Genomic DNA, 18,577 nt, shown 5'->3' with positions numbered 1-18,577 from the left:
ACGCCATATTGACAGAAAAAAAAAAATGAAACATTTTCAGATTTATTAAAAAAGGAAAATTGAAATAGGCGGCACGGTGGACGACTGGTTAGAGCGTCAGCCTCACAGTTCTGAGGACCCGGGTCCAATCCCCGGCCCCGCCTGTGTGGAGTTTGCATGTTCTCCCCGTGCCTGCGTGGGTTTTCTCCGGGCACTCCGGTTTCCTCCCACATCCCAAAAACATGCATTAATTGGAGACTCTAAATTGCCCGTAGGTGTGACTGTGAGTCCGAATGGTTGTTTGTTTGTGCCCTGCGATTGGCTGGCAACCGGTTCAGGGTGTACCCCGCCTCCTGCCCGATGATAGCTGGGATAGGCTCCAGCACGCCCGCGACCCTAGTGAAGAGAAGCGGCTCAGAAAATGGATGGAAAATTGAAATAGCACACAGCCATAAGTATTCAGACCCTTTGCTCAGTATTTAAGAGAAACACCCTTTTAAGCTAATACAGCCATGAGTTTTTTTGGGAATGATGGAACAGGTTTTTCACACCTGATTTGGGGATCCTCTGCCAGTCCTCCGTGCAGGTCCTCTCCAGTAGGAAGGTGAACCTTCAGCCCAGTCTGAGGTCCTGAGCATTCTGGGGAAGGTTTTCATCCAGGATATCCCTGTACTTGGCTGTGTTCATCTTTCCTTCGATTGCAACCAGTCGTCCTGTCCCTTCAGCTGAAAAACACACCCACAGCATGATGCTGCCACCACCATGCTTCACTGTTGGGACTGTATTGGACAGGTGGTGAGCAGTGCCTGGTTTTCTCCACACATACCGCTTAGAATTAATGCCAAAAGTTCTGTCTTGGTCTCATCAGACCAGAGAATCTTATTTCTCACCATCTTGGAGTCCTTCAGGTGCTTTTTTAAAAAAAACTTTCAAGCAAACTCCATGTGGGCTTTCATGTGTCTTCCACGCTTCCGTCGGACCATTCCGCCATAAAGCCTTTCTAGAACTTCCTCCCGTCTTCCGACTGCATCTCTGGAGCTCAGCCACAATGATCTTTGGGTTCTCCTTTACCTCTCTCACGGCCAGCTCTAGGAAGGGTTCTGGTCGTCCCAAGCGTCTTCCATTTAAGGATTATGGAGGCCACTGTGCTCTTAGGAACCTTAAGTGCAGCAGAAATGTTTTTGTAACCTTGGTCAGATCTGTGCCTTGCCACAATTCTGTCTCGGAGCTCTTCAGGCAGTTCCTTTGACCTCATGATTCTCATTTGCTCTGACATGCACTGTGCTGGTCTTATAGAGACAGGTGTGTGGCTTTCCTAATCAAGTCCAATTAGTATAATCAAACACTGCTGGACTCCAATGAAGGTGTAGAACCATCTCAAGGATGATCAGAAGAAATGGACAACACCCGAGTTAAATATATGTCACAGCAGAGGGTCTGAATACTTACGGCTCTGTGATATTTAAGTTTTGTTTTTTCAATAAATCTGCATAAATTCCAACAATTCCATTTTTTTCTGTCAATATGGGGTGCTGTGGGTACATTGAAGAAGAACAAATATTTTAGCAAATTGTTGCAATATAACAGTGAAAAATATAAGGGGGTCTGAATATTTTCCACACCCACTGTAATTCTTGGGTACTGATTAATGTAAAGGGCTACTAGCTTAAAATACACTTCTGAGGCTGCTTCAGGTTCAACTACATGGCAATTACAGGTTATGGATAGCACGGCTGAAAATAACTTTTTGTAATAGATTAAACTTTTTTTACATGATTATTATTCAGTTACTGGTTTGTTGTTTGGTCCATAAAATGTCAGAAAACAGGGAGAAAAGTTTGTTTTTCAAAGTAAAAACAAATACTTGAAAATGTCTTATGAGTAAACACAAAAATAATCAGTCTGCTGTCATGAAGGACGACAGAAATCAGATATTTTTGATATATTGGTAGGGTGAAATCAGAGGATCTGGACAATCTTAAGTTAAACCCTAGCTCTATATAACTAATCGATTATCGAAATAGTTGAATAATCAATAGTGACACCTCTATACACCACAAGAGGAAATTACTCAACCTTTTGATCTCAGTGCACAGAGGGCCGATCGAGGGTTACGACGAATGTGCCACCCATGTTAGATGCTAGCCAACTGTTCATAAAAACACTAGTTTCCTCACTGCTCAAGCCCAATACTGCACAGTACATTAGCATTACCCAAAATCATTATGGGTCCGGCCAGTCAAAAGTACAGATAAACTAATATAAATCTCAATTTTGAAAATTCACACTCATGAGGTTGGATGCGAGTCAATGGACAGAAGAGCAGACTTGATGCATGGCAAGATTTAGGAGTTTAATGTCAACAACTGATGTGGTGACAATGGTTGTAAATGTACCAAACTGGATAAAGGTTGACAACCTACCATATTTGTCCACAGAAGAATCAACTTTTCTCAAAATAAAATAAAGAAAAACACAGCAGGTCATTCCACTTAACTGATTCTCTTCAGAATAATATTGAGTAAATGTCGCTGACAAGTAAAAGGCTTTTTAGTGCCTCATTATTTTGTGATGCACTGCATAAGAGGTTATACAGTATAGACTTCTATGGCACACTACTATAGTCTTTTTGTTAGCCTATTTTAGGCGCAACTCTTTCCGCTTGGATAAAATAGTAAAAAGCACATGCCTCTTGAACACTGCATTTTCCCCATGGTGCCCAATCGGTTTATGAACAGAGAGCTTTTTTAAATTTTTTTAAAGTAGGTTTTACAATTATTTTGTCATAATTACAACTTGCTCCAAACCTGAGTAGTCACGATATAATTGATGTCTTAACATACAAAAACGTATGTACATTTGTCTCCACTTCCTGTGAATGGTGAGCGTGTTTTTCCACATCCCTTTGATGAAAACTTGAAAATCAAACCGTACTCGTGTAGAAAACAAATCAAAGTTACTGAGGAGATCAAACAACACTTAAAAAAATGCATCCATCAATATTGCAATAAGGAATGACAACATACAGAAGTTGAACTCCTCTCCGGCTGGCCATTAGCATGCTGCATACAATTGCATAACTTATTTAAACATAAAACTATAGGAAGAAAATGAGGAGGGCGCCCATTCCGTGCCTTTTAAAGAACTTGTAATACTTTTGTTTTCCTATGCGGAGATGTGAAATGTAGGGAGGTGCTTCCCCTCAATGTAAATACACTTTTCCACCTGCCCTCCACACACAACCTTTGCGTGTTCATCACCATATTTCAGGAAGGAGAGACCAGCAGCAATTTGACACCAGGAGAAAGATGGGACTGAGAATCACAGTCCAGAGGTCAGAGTACGGAAGCGTTACGTTCCTCTTTCATTTTTATCAGAGGCCCACACACATTCTTCATTTTTTTTGTACAATGTTCTGCCTTTCAATAAAGGGTATATCATCGCCGAAGTTTCTCCTAGGGGACTTAACAAGGAGGTGCGCATAGTAGTTTGAACTGTGGGTAGTTTCTTGCAATTTCCATGTGAAGAACCATGGCTGCAGAAGAGGTGCGCATAGTAGTTTGAACTGTGGGTAGTTTCTTGCAATTTCCATGTGAAGAACCATGGCTGCAGAAGAGGTTCGCTCAGTGTCTCTGGTCTCCCACTTCATGTGGCGACCCGCTAGGAGGGAGGTACTGCTGAGAGGTCCGCAGCCCACCTGAGTGTAACATGAGGGGAGGGGGAGAAATGAAGAGGAGGTGGAGGTTAGCCACAGCGCTGCAAGCTAGACGAGACACACTGCAGTATAGGAGAGCAGCAAGGAGGAGAAAACGGGGAAGAAGTACCTGCAGCACCAGTGCCAAGCTTGGAGACTTTGCCTGATTTGGAGCAAGAAGGAGCGGAGGATGAGGAAGAAGGGTGTTGATTGTGATTGACCTCGGGGTGCGGCCTCTTTCGCGATGACGAAGTCAAAGACATGGATCCGCTATGAGGAAGCGCAATTCCTTCGAGAGTTATCAGTCCCGGAGGACCTCGAAACAGGCCCTCGGAGCCCCCTTGTCCATTCCCACTGTGAGAGTGGGGGTTGTGGTGACTGTATTTGTGATGGCGGTGAACACTGTGATCCGCGCCTCGGTGCGGTTTCTCTTTGCTCACTAGGGGGCTGGAATGTTTACTCTTGTTGTTGGCGGCCGCGCCTTCGTCCGATGAACTGTGCCGCTCTGCTGATGAGGAAACCTTTATTTTCATCTTAAGCTCCTCCTTGCTTCTGTCCAGCTGGGAGCTTCCTCCAGAGCCAGGAATTGCCAGGTGGAGATTAAGTGAACTTTTGTCCCATTTGTCACCATGATGGCGTCTGTCCTGCCCTGACGTTGTGGAAGGAACTTTATTCTTCATTGGCGACGCAGTAGCACTGCTACCACTACCTAAACTATGAGCACTTTGGGACATTTGATGCATCTGTGAATACTTTCTATGATCAGCCTGGCTCAAAGACGGTGGTGCATAGTTTGAGGAAGACGAAAGATCCCCTTTCACGTTGTTCTCTGTTGGTGTGGCACGCTGCTCCTGACGGCTTTTCTGCCCAGAAGCAGCAACTTCTACAGCATGTTTTTCTCTGTATTTATCCAGCGACATTTTGCCCGCTGAGGAGTGTTGTGGCGGTGGGGGATATGAAGATAAAGTAGATGGCTGATGCTTGCCAGCTTCACTTGCACACGTTCCTTTTAGTTCCTGTTTGATGTTAAGATCTACAGTTTTCTCAGTCTTGATTGCTAATGGAGGTGGAAGCAAAGAGGAAGCAGAGGCCTGTAAGGACAGTGTCTGCTCTTGGTGAGAAGTGGTGAGGGGTTCCTGTTTTATACAACTGGATGAATACCCTGCTTGACTTGGGTTGGTCTGGGGCCATTCACTGTGGCTAGGTGGGTTGTAAGGGCCACCGAAAGAGTCCAGGGACAGCGGTGCGCCTCCAGACTGAGCAGAAATAGACACAGTAAAGGTGGCACCTGATTTGGAAAAACTTGAGCGGGGTACTCCAACAAGTGAGCCGTCAAGCAAGGAATGGTCTTGGAGCATTGAAGGTCCAGTGACGGAGGTATCAGTCAGTTGGCTGTTCTCAGATTTGGGTTTCTTGGCAGCTTGGGTTGCCTAAAACATAGAGAACATATTTTATGCTCCATCTTCATCAAATCAATGAGTCTTTCAACTCAATGGACGGCATCAATTGAAAACTATCATGCTAAGAAATTCTGTCCTTAAACGCCTTAGACGTGTTGTGTCAGAAAGGTTCCAGAACAGGTGTCACAAGAAAATACATTTCTAACCCAAACTCAAAATTTCATTTTCCACTTGTGGCAGGACAACTCGTGGTTGCTTCACCATGACAACACGCCTGCTCACAATGCCCCATGATCGTTGTCAACTGCGGGTCTGTGAAGCCCGTTGAGAGTCACTGGGCTGGACGCATGGATGTTAATGTGGCACAACGCGCTTACGTCTCCTACGCAAGCAGCGGAGGAGGCGGAAAGCGTAGCTATTTGGTAGTGATGCACTGAGATTTCGGCCACAAATAGCCCAAAAGTGCATTATTGGTTTTGGATCGAAATACCTTTTTCACCAACATACAACTATCAAAATAACATATCTCATGCATAGCGTCACATTTTGTTGATCACCGACAGCCGGGGCATGTAAGTGTGTAAATAGAGTAAAGAATTACTATTAACATGCAAAGTACTATAGCAGTGGTCCCCAACCGCCGAGATACGGACTGGTACTGGTCCGTGAGGGATTTGTTACCGGGCCGCATAGAAGGGATGACCAATTTATATAATTTCTGTTGTATTGCGTCTTTGCGTGTCAAATGTGTTTTATTTTGAAAAAGGACCGAATCGTCTCCGTCGCAACAGCTGCACATCACAATCGATACGTCAAGACAGCACAGGAACGCTGCAGCAGTTCCGTTTCCACTTCCAGGCGACTCGCTCATGGCGGCGGCCAACCTCAAAGAACAAATCATTTCATAAACTGATTCAATTAATTACCTTCACTGAAAAGATTCATTCTTTTGAACGAAACGTTTGCGAACGAAACAACACTAGACTGCAGCTCGGTCCACAAACTAGCAAAAAGTAGTAAAAAACAAATGTCTTCGGAAAGCCTGGGTAATCAAACATGAGTAAAACTGCGCGTTTTCTCATTTACTAAATAAAAATAGGGCTGTGAATTTCAAAATAAGAGCAAGTATTACGTGTTCACATAAAGTGCTGAACTTCAGAATAAATCTTTGAAAAAACTAACAAAATATAGATAATACTTCATGTTTTTATCATATGTCCCACAATGGGGAAATTTGCATCATTTCAGCAGCAATAGTGGATACGGGAAAAAGGACATGCAAGAGAAGTCGTGGCTGCAAATGTGTCTGCCAGGTTCATACAATAAATTAGATCTTAATATATTGACTTATCGTTCAATAAATAAAATGGGCAGGGATAGTTTTGGAATGCGCTGCAGACCATTAGTAACCTATGCTAGCGCAGTAGTGAAGTCATAATCATAGTAAATATTGGCGGGGCAAGGGGGGACATTGAGGTTATAGATTGCAAACAATCTAAAACAATCCAAGAAAACCGTACTTACGGTGGGAACAGAGTGTGCTCTCGTTCAGCATGACAGCATTTTCTTACCCCACTACGCAAACTAGTTCATTGTACATCATTCACTCAATAAGAGTGAAAATAGGAACAGTTTTGTTTCCGATATACTTGGTTTCTTTATTCAGTATCAAAAGCATTTAATGGTATGCCAATTGTCACTGGTGTCATACTGTCATTACACCCACACAGCTTGTGGTCAAGTGTCAAATTCGTCATTCTGATGCATTTAGAACAGACAAAATGATTTCTTACTCTCCAGTTGCGTATTCTCTTTAACCGGCTGGGCGTCTTTTCCAAAATCTGTAGAAATTCATGCGTCAACTCTGTAAAACACAAGAAAGTTGGATTAATATAACGCAGTAGGTCCTCTTCCAGTGCTCAATCATAAATCACAGTTACATGAAATGAATTCAAAGAGATATAGGTACAAATCATGCAAGTATATTTGTACGTCTTGTCTTACCATCAAGCAGCTCAAGAGTAACAGAGCTGTCCACATACACCCACCAATGTTTCCCATCGGTAGACACTGGTATCTCCCAGTTGGACCACTTGCATGCCAGGTGAATACACACACAGGCAATCACTGTGGGCTTGTACTGTAGGCAGAATGTAGTGAGGTGTAGACTGTTGTGTATGTGTGAAGGTATGCCCAGTGGACAAAGAGTGTGTGTATGCATTGCATGTATGTATGCATGTATGCATGTATGTATGTATGTATGTATGTATGTATGACATGAATGAGTCGATTGAGGCATTCCAGCCATGGTCAGGATTGGTCCCACATGTGAACAAAAAAAGGAGGACAGAAGGCGCAAATGGTTTTAATGCATAGCTTGTATAAACACAAAAAAGCTGCAAAATATTTTAAGCTGTTTGAGTTAATATTGAAAAGCTGAACAGTAAAACAAGTTTTTCCATGTCAAACCAGCTAAAACAAATCATGAACTGGATTATCAACTGAGGAATACAGTGTAAACGCTACAGGCTATTGATTACCATTAACGTTACCGCAGGAACTAAAACGTACAGCATATGAAATTGACACTTCTATAGTGGAATTTGATCTCTGCCGCCATTTAAAAAAATACAAAATACTTGTACGTCTAAATATCAACAACACCCAAAAATGTTGCTGAATTCTTAACCTGTAACTATAAATCTGGACTTAGTTTACAGGTTTGTAATGACTAGATTAATCACATTTATAACATAAATTACTATGTCAGGTATAACTTAGGGCTGGCCGATTAATCCAAATTTAATTGTGATTTCGATTGTGTCTTTTCACGGTCATAAAAACGATTGTGTTGAACGGCGCAGTGTGTTCCCACGGTGTAAAAGCACCCCATATGCACTGTGTGACATGCTATTCTGCCCTCCCTGATTGTGCTTTAATATGTTTAACACTCCAGTTGGAGTTTACTGTAAAACCAAACAACAAAAAGAATTACGCACATTGTAAATTTAGATTTAACATACAATTAGCGTCATTACTGAAAATTGATAGCTTAATGCTACGCAGACAAACGAAAACCCTATTGACTGGCTAACAAAAACAAAAATTAGCATTTGAAGTTAAGACTAACAGGAGTGACACATCTTCAAATATTTTCACACAAATGCGATAGGAGCACATACAGACAGGTAATATAACAATATTCACAGGCACCTATTGTTCCTAATCTGTGAAAAATTTGTTATATTAATGAAGTTCAATCGAAACCACCTTCTACTCTTTTTATTGTAAAGTTTGTATCTCCATGCATGCACCACTCTGCCCCTAAGAGGTCAAGGTGCACACAGCAGATATTTATTTGTATTTATTGTTTTGAAATGCCATTATTTTAATATATTATTTTCCTTGTTACTAATTTATGTCTGGTTTTCCTTCTAATTTATATTTCAAGTTGAGTTTTGGTAGTTCTATAAATACTTAGTTTGAAAATCAATTAATAATTGTGTTTATTAATCATGATTTCAATAACAAATTAATTGCGATTCCCCCCCCCCCCCCCCCTCAATAATCGCCCAGCCCTGGGATAATTGGCCATACATATGCTAAGTAGTCTTTGTATTTGTAATAAATTAGTCCTCTATAGCTTGTAAAAGTTGAAGGTTGGGCTCATTGAATAGCCTAATAACAAATAACACGTTAAGTTATTTTACAATTTGTCTATATCATGGCTAAATCTATCACACCTAAAAGGAAAATTATGAAGGAGAAAGTGTCTTGGAATAAAATATGTAGCATTTGGCTGTGCAATGGGAAAACGGCGACATTATGATCTGTTAGATCGGAAAACAGCCTTAAAGAAAGTTTGTTAGCTCAGGGAAAAACGATTCATATAAAGATACTACAATCATAAGACATCTTTAAACAAACCCTTTAAGGACCCACTTTCAAATACATCTAGTCATGCTTCAAATAAAATTTATCTGGTAACCTAGAACATTTCATACATACTCAAAATTTCGTCATGTGCCCCAAAAAATTCTATTAGCATGCAGGTCGTTAATGGGTAAGATTAGATTTAGAGTAATAATACTTTTCGTAAAACAGCTAGAAATATCAATGTGCATTTACAGATATAAACATATAAAAGGTATGCATAAGAAATGAGTATGAAAAGAGAATTAAAAAAAAAATGATTTTGCTGTACTCACCAGAAGGACCTCTATGAGAAATGTTTACATCTGTGAAATCTTTAGCGGCTATTCAGGCTACCAAAGTGTCTTTTAGAATTCTGCACTTTTTCGCAACCGAACAAACATGTGGCTTTTCAAGCGCACCACTACACTTCGCATCTTGCATTCAACCCATCGGTGCCAACACATGGTCCCTTGTACAATACACCGCACTGCGACTGGGGCCGGTAACGCCACAAGCCACAAGCCCCTGTCCCGCTCCCTTTGATGGCGGGAGGGGAGCCGCGGGCGGTAGGCGAGCGTCCCAACAACCACCAGTGCAAGTAGGGCCCGTTGGACACTGAAAGGGTACCCTGCATTACAGGAAGCAATGGTGTGCAAAGTGCAACAAAGGAGGGGCAGGATAACAACCTGTTGGTAGCCATGAAATAGGAAGTCTGTGCCAGATCCTTGCTTGCTGTGTGAGACACAAAGACAAACAATATGACAGGGAAAGCAAATAAAATTCCTTAAAGTCAAACAGCACACGAAGATGTACATGTCATTTATATTCTTAAGATTTCCAAGTAAATTATATTTTTAAGCTTTTACTTTTACTTCAAGTGAGACTCATTGAGCCAAGACCAAGACTGAAAAAAGCAAGCGATTTTGTTGCCTTCCATGTTGACAATTTGCAGAGTTCAGAATTAGACAATATATCCATTTGGCTGGCATTCTCCAATTAATTTCATAAAACACTGTATAGTGTCCCAAAAGTCACTATACGCTTTCTTTTTTCTACTTCATTTCAGATATGATTCAGACCTACACGAGGCCATCTGCATTTGACAGCTTGGGCTTTGCAATTTTTCCCAAGCATATTCATTCCCCTTACCAATTGACGTTGCCGCAGTGTTGCAAAGCTGCCACCTAGCAATACGTTTTTCTGTCCCTGACTGCAGTTCAGTGCCAGTTAGAAAAGCATTATGGCGGCCACTAGGGCTATGAAGGAATTAGTGGTGACTCGAATTGGCATTTGGACCTGCCGGAAAAAAACAAACGCTGAAACTGAATTTTCGGATCTGGACCACAACGAATCAGAGAATTAAATACTACTAATAGTAATTTCTTGTGCATGAAGTAAACCCTCGTTTATCACAGGATTTACATTCCAAAAAAAACCTGCAGCAAATGAAATCCATAATGTAGTGACCAATTTCTTTATTATACTATGATTCATTGTTTTTAAGTATCACTTATGCGTTTCAATGCCAATTTGTACAAACTGGACTCTCTTTCGAGAGAGGTGCAGGTATTTTATTTGTCCATTTATTTGAGATCACCATCTACAAACACAACAGAAGCACATCCCTATGTAATACTGTGCTGGAATGATGTGAACAACAACCCATGCGGAAATGTTGTGAACAGGCAATTTCCTGGGTTAACCATTTGCACCGTTCCTCACACTCATGGCCCTGCTGGCAATGAAGTCACCAAAAAGCATTATGGTTACCCAGAATTAATTGCTGTGATGTTTTAAACTGCAGTACTTTAGTTGTAAAAAATAAATAAATAAAACTGTCAAATGCCTGAATGGCCTCACGTCTGTCCGAATGATAGCTAAAATGAAATATAAAAAACGAAGCGTATAGTGACTTTTGAGACACCTTGTATACTCTATGTACAATGAAAGTTGTTTTCATAATTAGGGTTCCGACAATGAGGGCGACTGTGAAAATCTTTGGAATGCCATTGAAACCGAGGAGAAAAATGAATTAACTGAAGTGGTCAACGTTGAGATCTGAAAGACCATAACATAACATTTAAACTTTATTAGAATCAAAATATGACCTGCGCTCACGACTTAGCGCAAATGCTTATAATTCAGTCTTGAACTAGCCTAGTGAGTGTCTCTACTGGTCCCAAGGGTCCAATAAACACCCAACAAAGTCCAAATTAATTAAAAGTGATGAAGTATACGGTCATACAATCATGTCATCTGGGGTTCACAGGCCTCCCCGCCTATTTTATCAGGTGGGGTTGGACAAGAGCAGAGGGCACAAAAAGCAAAGAAAGAAGCCTCTACCTCGCACTAGCTGGGAACATTTCACCACATCAGTGTGTGGGTGATCAATAGTAATTTCAAAGCCTGGAACAAAATATATGAAAGGTGAGTTCAACACACACAGTTGGGAGGTGACGTGTCATTTTTTTCTCACCATTTTACACGGACTTGCTGTTCTTCAGTCTACGCTAACAATGGCAAGTGAGTGTTGAACTGGGACATACAGTAGGATTATTCTAGTCGTTAATTTGTTGAAATTCCATCAAACAATTAGGCAACCAATGAGTAATCGTAAATCCTGTGCCCAAATTTAAAGGAGAGATATTATGCAAAATTGACTTTTTAATTGCTTTTACACAAATACTGTAGTCTTTGGGTCTCCGGAGAATTAAACAACCATGTCAATCTTTTGTGACCTGCCTATTGCCGAAAATGTGCATATGAGTGAGCTCTTCTAAATTTTGCGGGATTGTGACAGCACTATTTGGCTAATTTACATAAAAATTCTTCAGAGTTTCTTCGCAAATGACTTGGAAATTAGGCTGGTCGAAGAGCTGCCATTTCCAACCAATGGCCAAAGTCCCTACTACACAGAGACACCATTGTGTCAACTCAAAAAGGTAAGTAGAGCCTAAGAATTTCAGCTTTAGCTTTTGACAACTGGCACATATTCAAATGTTCAGCGACGTCGCTTGACAAGTATAACGGTGCCTTGAAATATGAGTTTAGTTTGTTCTGTGACCACCCTCATGATTCAACTCTTATCTCAAATTGTTTTTCCCCATTAAAACGCATGGAAATGCTGTTAATTTTTTTATTGATTTAATTAAAAACATTTTAATATGGAAAAGTTTATTTATTTCCATAATTCCATTAAAAAAGTTAAACTTTCACAATTTAAACAATTTCAAGTGTTTGTTTGTTTATTTTTACATAATTTGGGCTTCCAGCTTAAAAAAAACCAAACCATGAAATCAGGAATTCAAAAAAATTGAATACTGTGAAGAAATCACCATTTACTTCTCAGTTTTTGTAGAAAAATTAAAATTCTGCCAAACAACGGCTCATACCTCAGAAAAGTTGGGTCGCTGATACTGTACTGGTCTTTACACTAACAAAAACCATACTCGGAATTAAGTGAGGTGTGGCCCATTTGCATTAGAACCGAGTATTTATCCTTTGTGTATTTTGACAAAAGAATGCGTGGGGGGCCATAACATGTCTCCTTTAAGTGAATTTCTGAGAATGCTATAAATCCCACTCAAGCCATTTCTATAGTTCACAGAAAAAAGAATGACATGTCACCTTATGAGAAGTCATACAGTCAGAGTATACAGTAGTGGATGTTGAGTTGACAAACTGTCATCGATAAGACACCCTCCTATACGGTAAGCCAATAATGTTTATGATACATGTGCGCTCTCTCGCTCTCATATCATATCATATCATCATCCACTCGGGTCACCACTACTTACCAAGCGTCTGCAGCACTATGGATTCAAGTATCACCAGCTCTTGAGCTTGCTGGAGGTATGCCTGAAGTTTGATAGACAGTCATTACATATAACAATTGTAATGAGTCTATGATCTCACCTAACAGCTGAGTTGAAATGACCAAAGCTGAAACCAGAGAGGCCATAATGCTATTTAACGTAAGCATGTGTAGCTTTTTGGATGTACCAACAGCAAAAATGACCCCAACATCGGGGAATACCGCAGGTTATACATTGGGAAACCGTGGCCAATGAGTGGACTGGAAAGACGAAACATGGAAAGCTATATAATTATTTTAAAAATAAATAAATAAGTAAAAAACTCACACCATACTTGACATTGAGATCCCCCAACTTACATTACTCTTAGTGTCAAGAGGCGATTCCTGCGGGTTTAGGCAGGCGTGCGCAACTTTAATCACATATTCCAGTTTCCGTGGCTGCTCTTCCACTTTGGCGGCCAAAAATAGCGTGGTAGGAGATATTGTCTGGAACAGAAATAACGGAACACATTAAAATATCTGTCTCCAAAATGTAACAATGGGTTTAAAAAAAATCTTTGAAAAGACAATGGTACTCACATTCCTGTGAAATTTGGTAAATGAGTGGTGCATATAAAATCTATGCATGTAAACAATTGCTGTATTTATAGTTAGTTGAGATCTGGAATGTGGATCAAGGGAAATATTTGGATTGTTGGCTCACTCATCACCTGTTTTCAGACTAAAGTCCAGGTAAAAACAAGTACCAGGGACCCTCGGTTTAATACGGCATTCAATTCCTAAAACAGCCATGTAACCCATATTTCTAAGTGGTAAATCAACATAGCAAAAACAAACGCTATAAAAAATAAGAATAATCTTTTGAATAACACTTCTTGGCTAATATCAATCCATCCATTTTCTATAGTGCTCGTCCTCAGTGTCGCGGGTGAGCTGGAGCCTATCGCAGCTGACTTTGGGCGAGAGGCAGGGAGACCCTAAACTAACCTTAAACCCTAAGCCAGTCAATCACACGGCAAATATAGACAAACAGGCATCCGTACACATCTATATTTATGAACTCGGGCTGTAAAAGTTTAACAAATACCTAATAATTTGATTACAAAAAAAGTTGAAAATTTCTGACTCAGGCAATTCTACTCTCATTTGCTGACGCTGATGGCACCCACCAGGCCCCAACTTTTATAGCCAAGCACACTAAAAATCACAGCAATGAGTGTGAACACCAAGCAGACAGCAATAATACCTGCACCTCACGCTGTGCTTAGAGTTGGGACTTTACAGTTTTCAGAAAATGAAAATACTTCCTTTATGTTTAAATGATCTGTATGACCGAAAAGTAGATTATTATTAAAATGAGCTTTTGAAAAAAAAAAACATCCCTTTTTGGCTCCATGTTATGCCTCTAATTTAATATTAATGATTTTAAATCTCATCCCGCAGTGACAGGAACAGTCAATCAGAGACTGTAGAAACAGAAGGTATGACATAGTAATGTGTCAATCACTTTCTCATTGAAACACACCCGCTGTTGGTACACCTAGTAGCCTTTTTTTTTTTGCCGTAATATTTACATCTGGTTAGCAACAAAAGTTAAAAAGAAGGAATTGGACAGCTCTCGAGACAAAACAAGGGTAAACGTTCGTTACAATGGACGACTCGTTCATGTTTAGAGACGCGTTCTTAGGACTCCCACAGTTTCCAGACAGGACACGCCCCGCTCCAACATTACTGGCTCCAGGATGCACGATGCCGCACTATGATTGGCTTCTGTATCCCAGCAGAACACGCGCTATTGCTTCCAGACGGGAAAAGAAGTATGTGACTTGGTTTCCCACTAACCCTAACCTTAACCCATCCTCAACCACTTTAAGCCCCAACCCTTGCCCTAAACCTAACCATAACAAGCTTCTTTGTTTTGATTTAGTACAAATGTGATACATTTTTAGGATGAACAGCTTGTTACATGTGCACAGCCTGCCCTTCCTGCAATACAGGAGCCAATCATGTTGCAGCGGGGCATGGCCTGCCTGGAAACTATGTGAATGTCCTACTAACGCATTAGAGACAGGGGTGGGGGAGAGTGAAGTGAGGCTACATTCAAAACTTGCTCGCAGTTTGAAAACAGCAAACTACCCCTTTAAGTATCGGTGGCCGGTATTGACAGCCTACAAGAGTACCCAATAACTAGTATCGATACTTGACCATCCCTTCTCTCAACACACTAGCAAAGCATTCTGGGATTTGTAATATTAGTGGCACAAGTGCTATATACTGGCGGTCAGCTCTAATACACATTTAATATGGTCTTGTGGGCCAAATATAATTACATCGTGGGCCAAATTTGAGTTTGACCAAGCTCTCAGAATCCTTCGTTGACAATCTGTATGTACAGCCCATGGCGGAATACGACACCACCACTTATTGATTAACGGAAATAAGCGTGGAAATCCCGATAACTCGTGGTCGGCCATTGACTTCCATATACTTTCTGTCACCACGTGACCATTTGGTGACGACACGGCGAACGCTCCCATAGGCACGGCCCAAATACCTCAATGTTGCGCAAATGACGCTTCGGGGAGGCACAACTGAATCGATCCGTAAAGAGCGACGAACAAACAGCTCGGGCGTCCTTCGCTGTCGGGATTGAGAGCAAACCCGTTTGAGGTTTTAGTAAACAGGAGGGGAGGGCAAAGTTGCCACAGGCGCAAACCTGATCCACGCACGGCCTTCTTAATGACGCGAACCTATTGCTACCGAGTTAGGATGCTACATGCTACCCCTGGCTAAGCACACCGCGTTCCCGTCGGTTTAGCTGCAAAATAACGCACGCAGTATAAAGTAAGACACTTGAACGTAAGCATTCGCTCTTAAATGGAAAAACTCTATAGAGACATTCGGTTGGTATCGTAACGCTCGTTAGCTTCCGCGTGTGGCTTCGGAACGCGTTTGTTTACTAAGGATACACATTGAGCCGCTGTCCCATGTCTTGGATCAGATACGCCGCTTGCTGGCGGTAGGACAGCTCGCGGTCCGGTTCCACTCCGCATCGGCGAGACGGCGTACTTTCGAGCTGCTCCCGGGTGAAAACCCATCTCGAAGACGATCCCCGGCTCGCCGCCATTGCTCTTCGACGCTCATGGAGAACGCGGATATGACGTCAGAAGACCGGAAACAGTGAAAACATGACTTGAAATCAAATCAATGCACGCAAGCAAGGCCCAGGCACAAACAAGCAGGATAAAACTCTTCAATCCATCCATTTTCTGAGTCGCTTATCCTCACAAGGGTCGCGGGAGTGCTGGAGCCTATCCCAGCTATCATCGAGCAAGAGGCGGGGTACACCCTGAACTGGTTGCCAGCCAATCGCAGGGCACATACAAACAACCAACCATCCGCACTCACATTCACACCTACGGGCAATTTAGAGTCTTCACTTAACCTACCATGCATGTTATTGGGATGTGGGAGGAAACCGGAGCGCCCAAAGAAAACACACGCAGGCACCGGGAGAACATGCAAACTCCACAGAGGCGGGGCCGGGGATTGAACCGAGGTCCTCAGAGCTGTGAGGCTGACGCTCTAACCAGTTGCTCAACGTGCCGCTGGATAAAACTCTGCTTTTTGAATTGAACGACTGAAATGAAGTACATTTACCGCAATAGTTTAATTTTTGCACCTGTATATGAGGTGTGTCTACTCTATTTTTAGTGGCCGAAGGTGTCCCAAGTCATTACCTCTGACAAAATCAAACATACAACATTTGTTAATGTAGCATTAAAGATACTTTATAGTCACACACCACACAAGGTCCCTCCGTCCCCAAATTTTTTTCTCCAGCACATTTCCTTCATGACACGTACCGTAATTTCTCGTGTATAATGCGCACCCATGTATTACACGCACCCCCAAAGTTGACCACAAAATTGACCAAAACCTTTCTACCTATGTATAATGCATTTTTACAATGCATGATTTTGCTTATACCCATATGATCAAAACATGAAGTATTATCTGTATTTTGTTAGGTTTTTTTTCAAAGAATTATTCTGAAGTTAAGCACTTTATTTGAACACGTAATACTTTTTTTTTTATTTACATGCTCTTATTTTAAAATTCACAGCCATTTTATTATTTAGTAAATTAGAAAACACACAGTTGTACTCATATGTTTGATTACCATCCATCCATCCAATTTCTATACCGATTATCCTCACTAGGGTCACGGGCTGCTGTAGCCTATCCCAGATATCTCCGGGCAGGAGGTGAGGTACACCCTGAACCGGTCGCCAGCCAATCGCAGGGCACATAGAAACGAACAACCATTTGCACTCACATCACCTACGGGCAATTTAGAGTCTTCAGTCAACCTACCACGCATGTTTTTGGGATGTGGGAGGAAACCGGAGTGCCCGGAGAAAACCCACCCAGGCACGGGGAGAGCATGCAAACTCCACACAGGCGGTGCTGGGATCTGAATCCAGAACTGTGAGGCAGATGTGCTAACCAGTCGTCCATCGTGCTGGCATATTTGATTACCCAGGCAGAATTTGTAAGATTGGTCCAATTCTTTAAAGAAAACATGAAGGACCAGGCAAAACACATTTAATTTTATTTTAATGGGATTCAAATTAAACGGTCAAGCATTTCAGAAAAGCATTATCATTAAACAATACATAACCATAAAGAAATTAATCATGGTTGTTATTGTAAAATAAATAAATAAATAAATATTTCACAAATTCTGCCAGGGTATGTAAACTGCACAACTGTACATATAATGCAGTCATACGTACCCCTGTCATATTGGAATGAAAGTGTAGACTACACCTTTTTTATAACCACTAGGTGGTGGTGGCATATTAGAATGAAAGTGTACCACTTTTTCATAACCATAAATGGCGGCATACATTTATAAAATGTGAGAGTTTTTTCTATTTGCCCTTATAGCTATGTATAATGCGCACTATTGACTTTTGACAATTTTATTTTAATTTTTTTTGGGGCAGGGGGGGGGGGAAATTAGCATTATACATGAGAAATTACGGTAACTCTTTGACGTGTTCCACCACAATGTTTTTAATAATTAGTCTTGGATAACCCATTCAGTAATTGAAGGCAGACTTCGACATGTAAATTGTCTTCTTCAAATAGCCACGAATCAGCAGGTGTGATAAAATGTTGCCACCAGGGTTCAGGTCGAGTACTTTGGGTGGGCTGAGCCCATGACCTAATTTTGGAAAGTACCCTTCTGAAATTACCAGTACCAGTCTCTAGCTCTATTTAAAAAGAAATAAGGTGTTTATAAGCTCACCTTTTGATTTGAGTAACAGATAACACTGTTGGAAATGTATATACAAGGTAACTTCTACACAAAAAAGAAACAAAGACAAACTCATTATCATGCAATAATGTTTTTTTTTTAAATATAGTCTCTCACCTGCACCTGGCTGACTTCTTTTAAAAATTGTATATGTCCAGCTATAGAAAAGCAGACATTTGCAAACAGTGTTTCATAAGGAATGTAGTTGTAGCAATGAAAGCGACGGGATACTGCGAGCGTTTTTTTTTATGTTTTATTTTTTATTTTTATTTTTTTACTGAAAATAAACACCCACACTGCACAAACTAAAATCTTAAATAAAATAAAAATAAACTAGCATTTAAATAGATTCAGTACATGTACTTGTGGCAATGAAAGCGACCTGATACATACAGGATTTTTTTTAAAACTGAAAATAAACACCCACACTGGAAAAACTCAAAATC

General features: G+C 41.0%; 2 protein-coding genes across 3 annotated transcripts; both read right to left on the bottom strand.

The window, feature by feature from the left end:
* Positions 1-3,705: 3,705 nt before the first annotated feature.
* Positions 3,706-9,275, bottom strand: LOC133486491 (cyclin-T2-like). Its single transcript, XM_061791740.1, has 3 exons — positions 7,078-9,275; positions 6,867-6,937; positions 3,706-5,103 (listed from the first exon to the last, which is right to left on the bottom strand). The coding sequence occupies exons 1-3, from the start codon at positions 7,379-7,381 to the stop codon at positions 3,724-3,726; spliced, it is 1,755 nt and encodes a 584-aa protein (XP_061647724.1). The 5' UTR covers positions 7,382-9,275; the 3' UTR covers positions 3,706-3,723.
* On the bottom strand, positions 7,102-16,161 carry LOC133486492 (cyclin-T2-like). 2 transcript variants are annotated; one of them, XM_061791741.1, is made up of 7 exons: positions 15,775-16,158; positions 13,385-13,466; positions 13,163-13,291; positions 12,786-12,846; positions 11,332-11,394; positions 9,282-9,720; positions 7,102-7,241 (listed from the first exon to the last, which is right to left on the bottom strand). In XM_061791741.1, the coding sequence occupies exons 1-6, from the start codon at positions 15,930-15,932 to the stop codon at positions 9,410-9,412; spliced, it is 804 nt and encodes a 267-aa protein (XP_061647725.1). In that variant the 5' UTR covers positions 15,933-16,158; the 3' UTR covers positions 7,102-7,241; positions 9,282-9,409. The 2 variants fall into 2 exon arrangements, with proteins under 2 accessions (XP_061647725.1, XP_061647726.1); XM_061791742.1 differs by lacking the exon at positions 11,332-11,394 and having other exon boundaries at positions 15,775-16,161.
* Between the last annotated feature and the right edge of the window lie 2,416 nt (positions 16,162-18,577).

This window comes from Phyllopteryx taeniolatus, chromosome 12 (assembly GCF_024500385.1).
Source record: "Phyllopteryx taeniolatus isolate TA_2022b chromosome 12, UOR_Ptae_1.2, whole genome shotgun sequence".
NCBI lineage: Eukaryota > Metazoa > Chordata > Actinopteri > Syngnathiformes > Syngnathidae > Phyllopteryx > Phyllopteryx taeniolatus.
Note: the sequence above shows the minus strand (reverse complement) of the source record. Positions and strands in the feature narration are given on the sequence as shown.

Bases quoted from the DNA above. Each gene is read 5' to 3' on its own strand.
- LOC133486491 (XM_061791740.1), bottom strand. From the start codon at position 7,381: ATGGCTGGAATGCCTCAATCGACTCATTCATGTCATACATACATACAT. The intron at 6,938-7,077 runs GTAAGACAAGAC...TGTGTTTTACAG, and splicing joins TACTCTTGAGCTGCTTGATG to AGTTGACGCATGAATTTCTA. The intron at 5,104-6,866 runs GTAAGAAATCAT...TCTATGTTTTAG, and splicing joins AGAGAATACGCAACTGGAGA to GCAACCCAAGCTGCCAAGAA.
- LOC133486492 (XM_061791741.1), bottom strand. From the start codon at position 15,932: ATGGCGGCGAGCCGGGGATCGTCTTCGAGATGGGTTTTCACCCGGGAG. The intron at 13,467-15,774 runs GTATCCTTAGTA...TCCACATTCCAG, and splicing joins ATGGGACAGCGGCTCAATGT to ATCTCAACTAACTATAAATA. The intron at 9,721-11,331 runs GTAGAGGCTTCT...TGTCTCACACAG, and splicing joins ATGTTCCCAGCTAGTGCGAG to CAAGCAAGGATCTGGCACAG.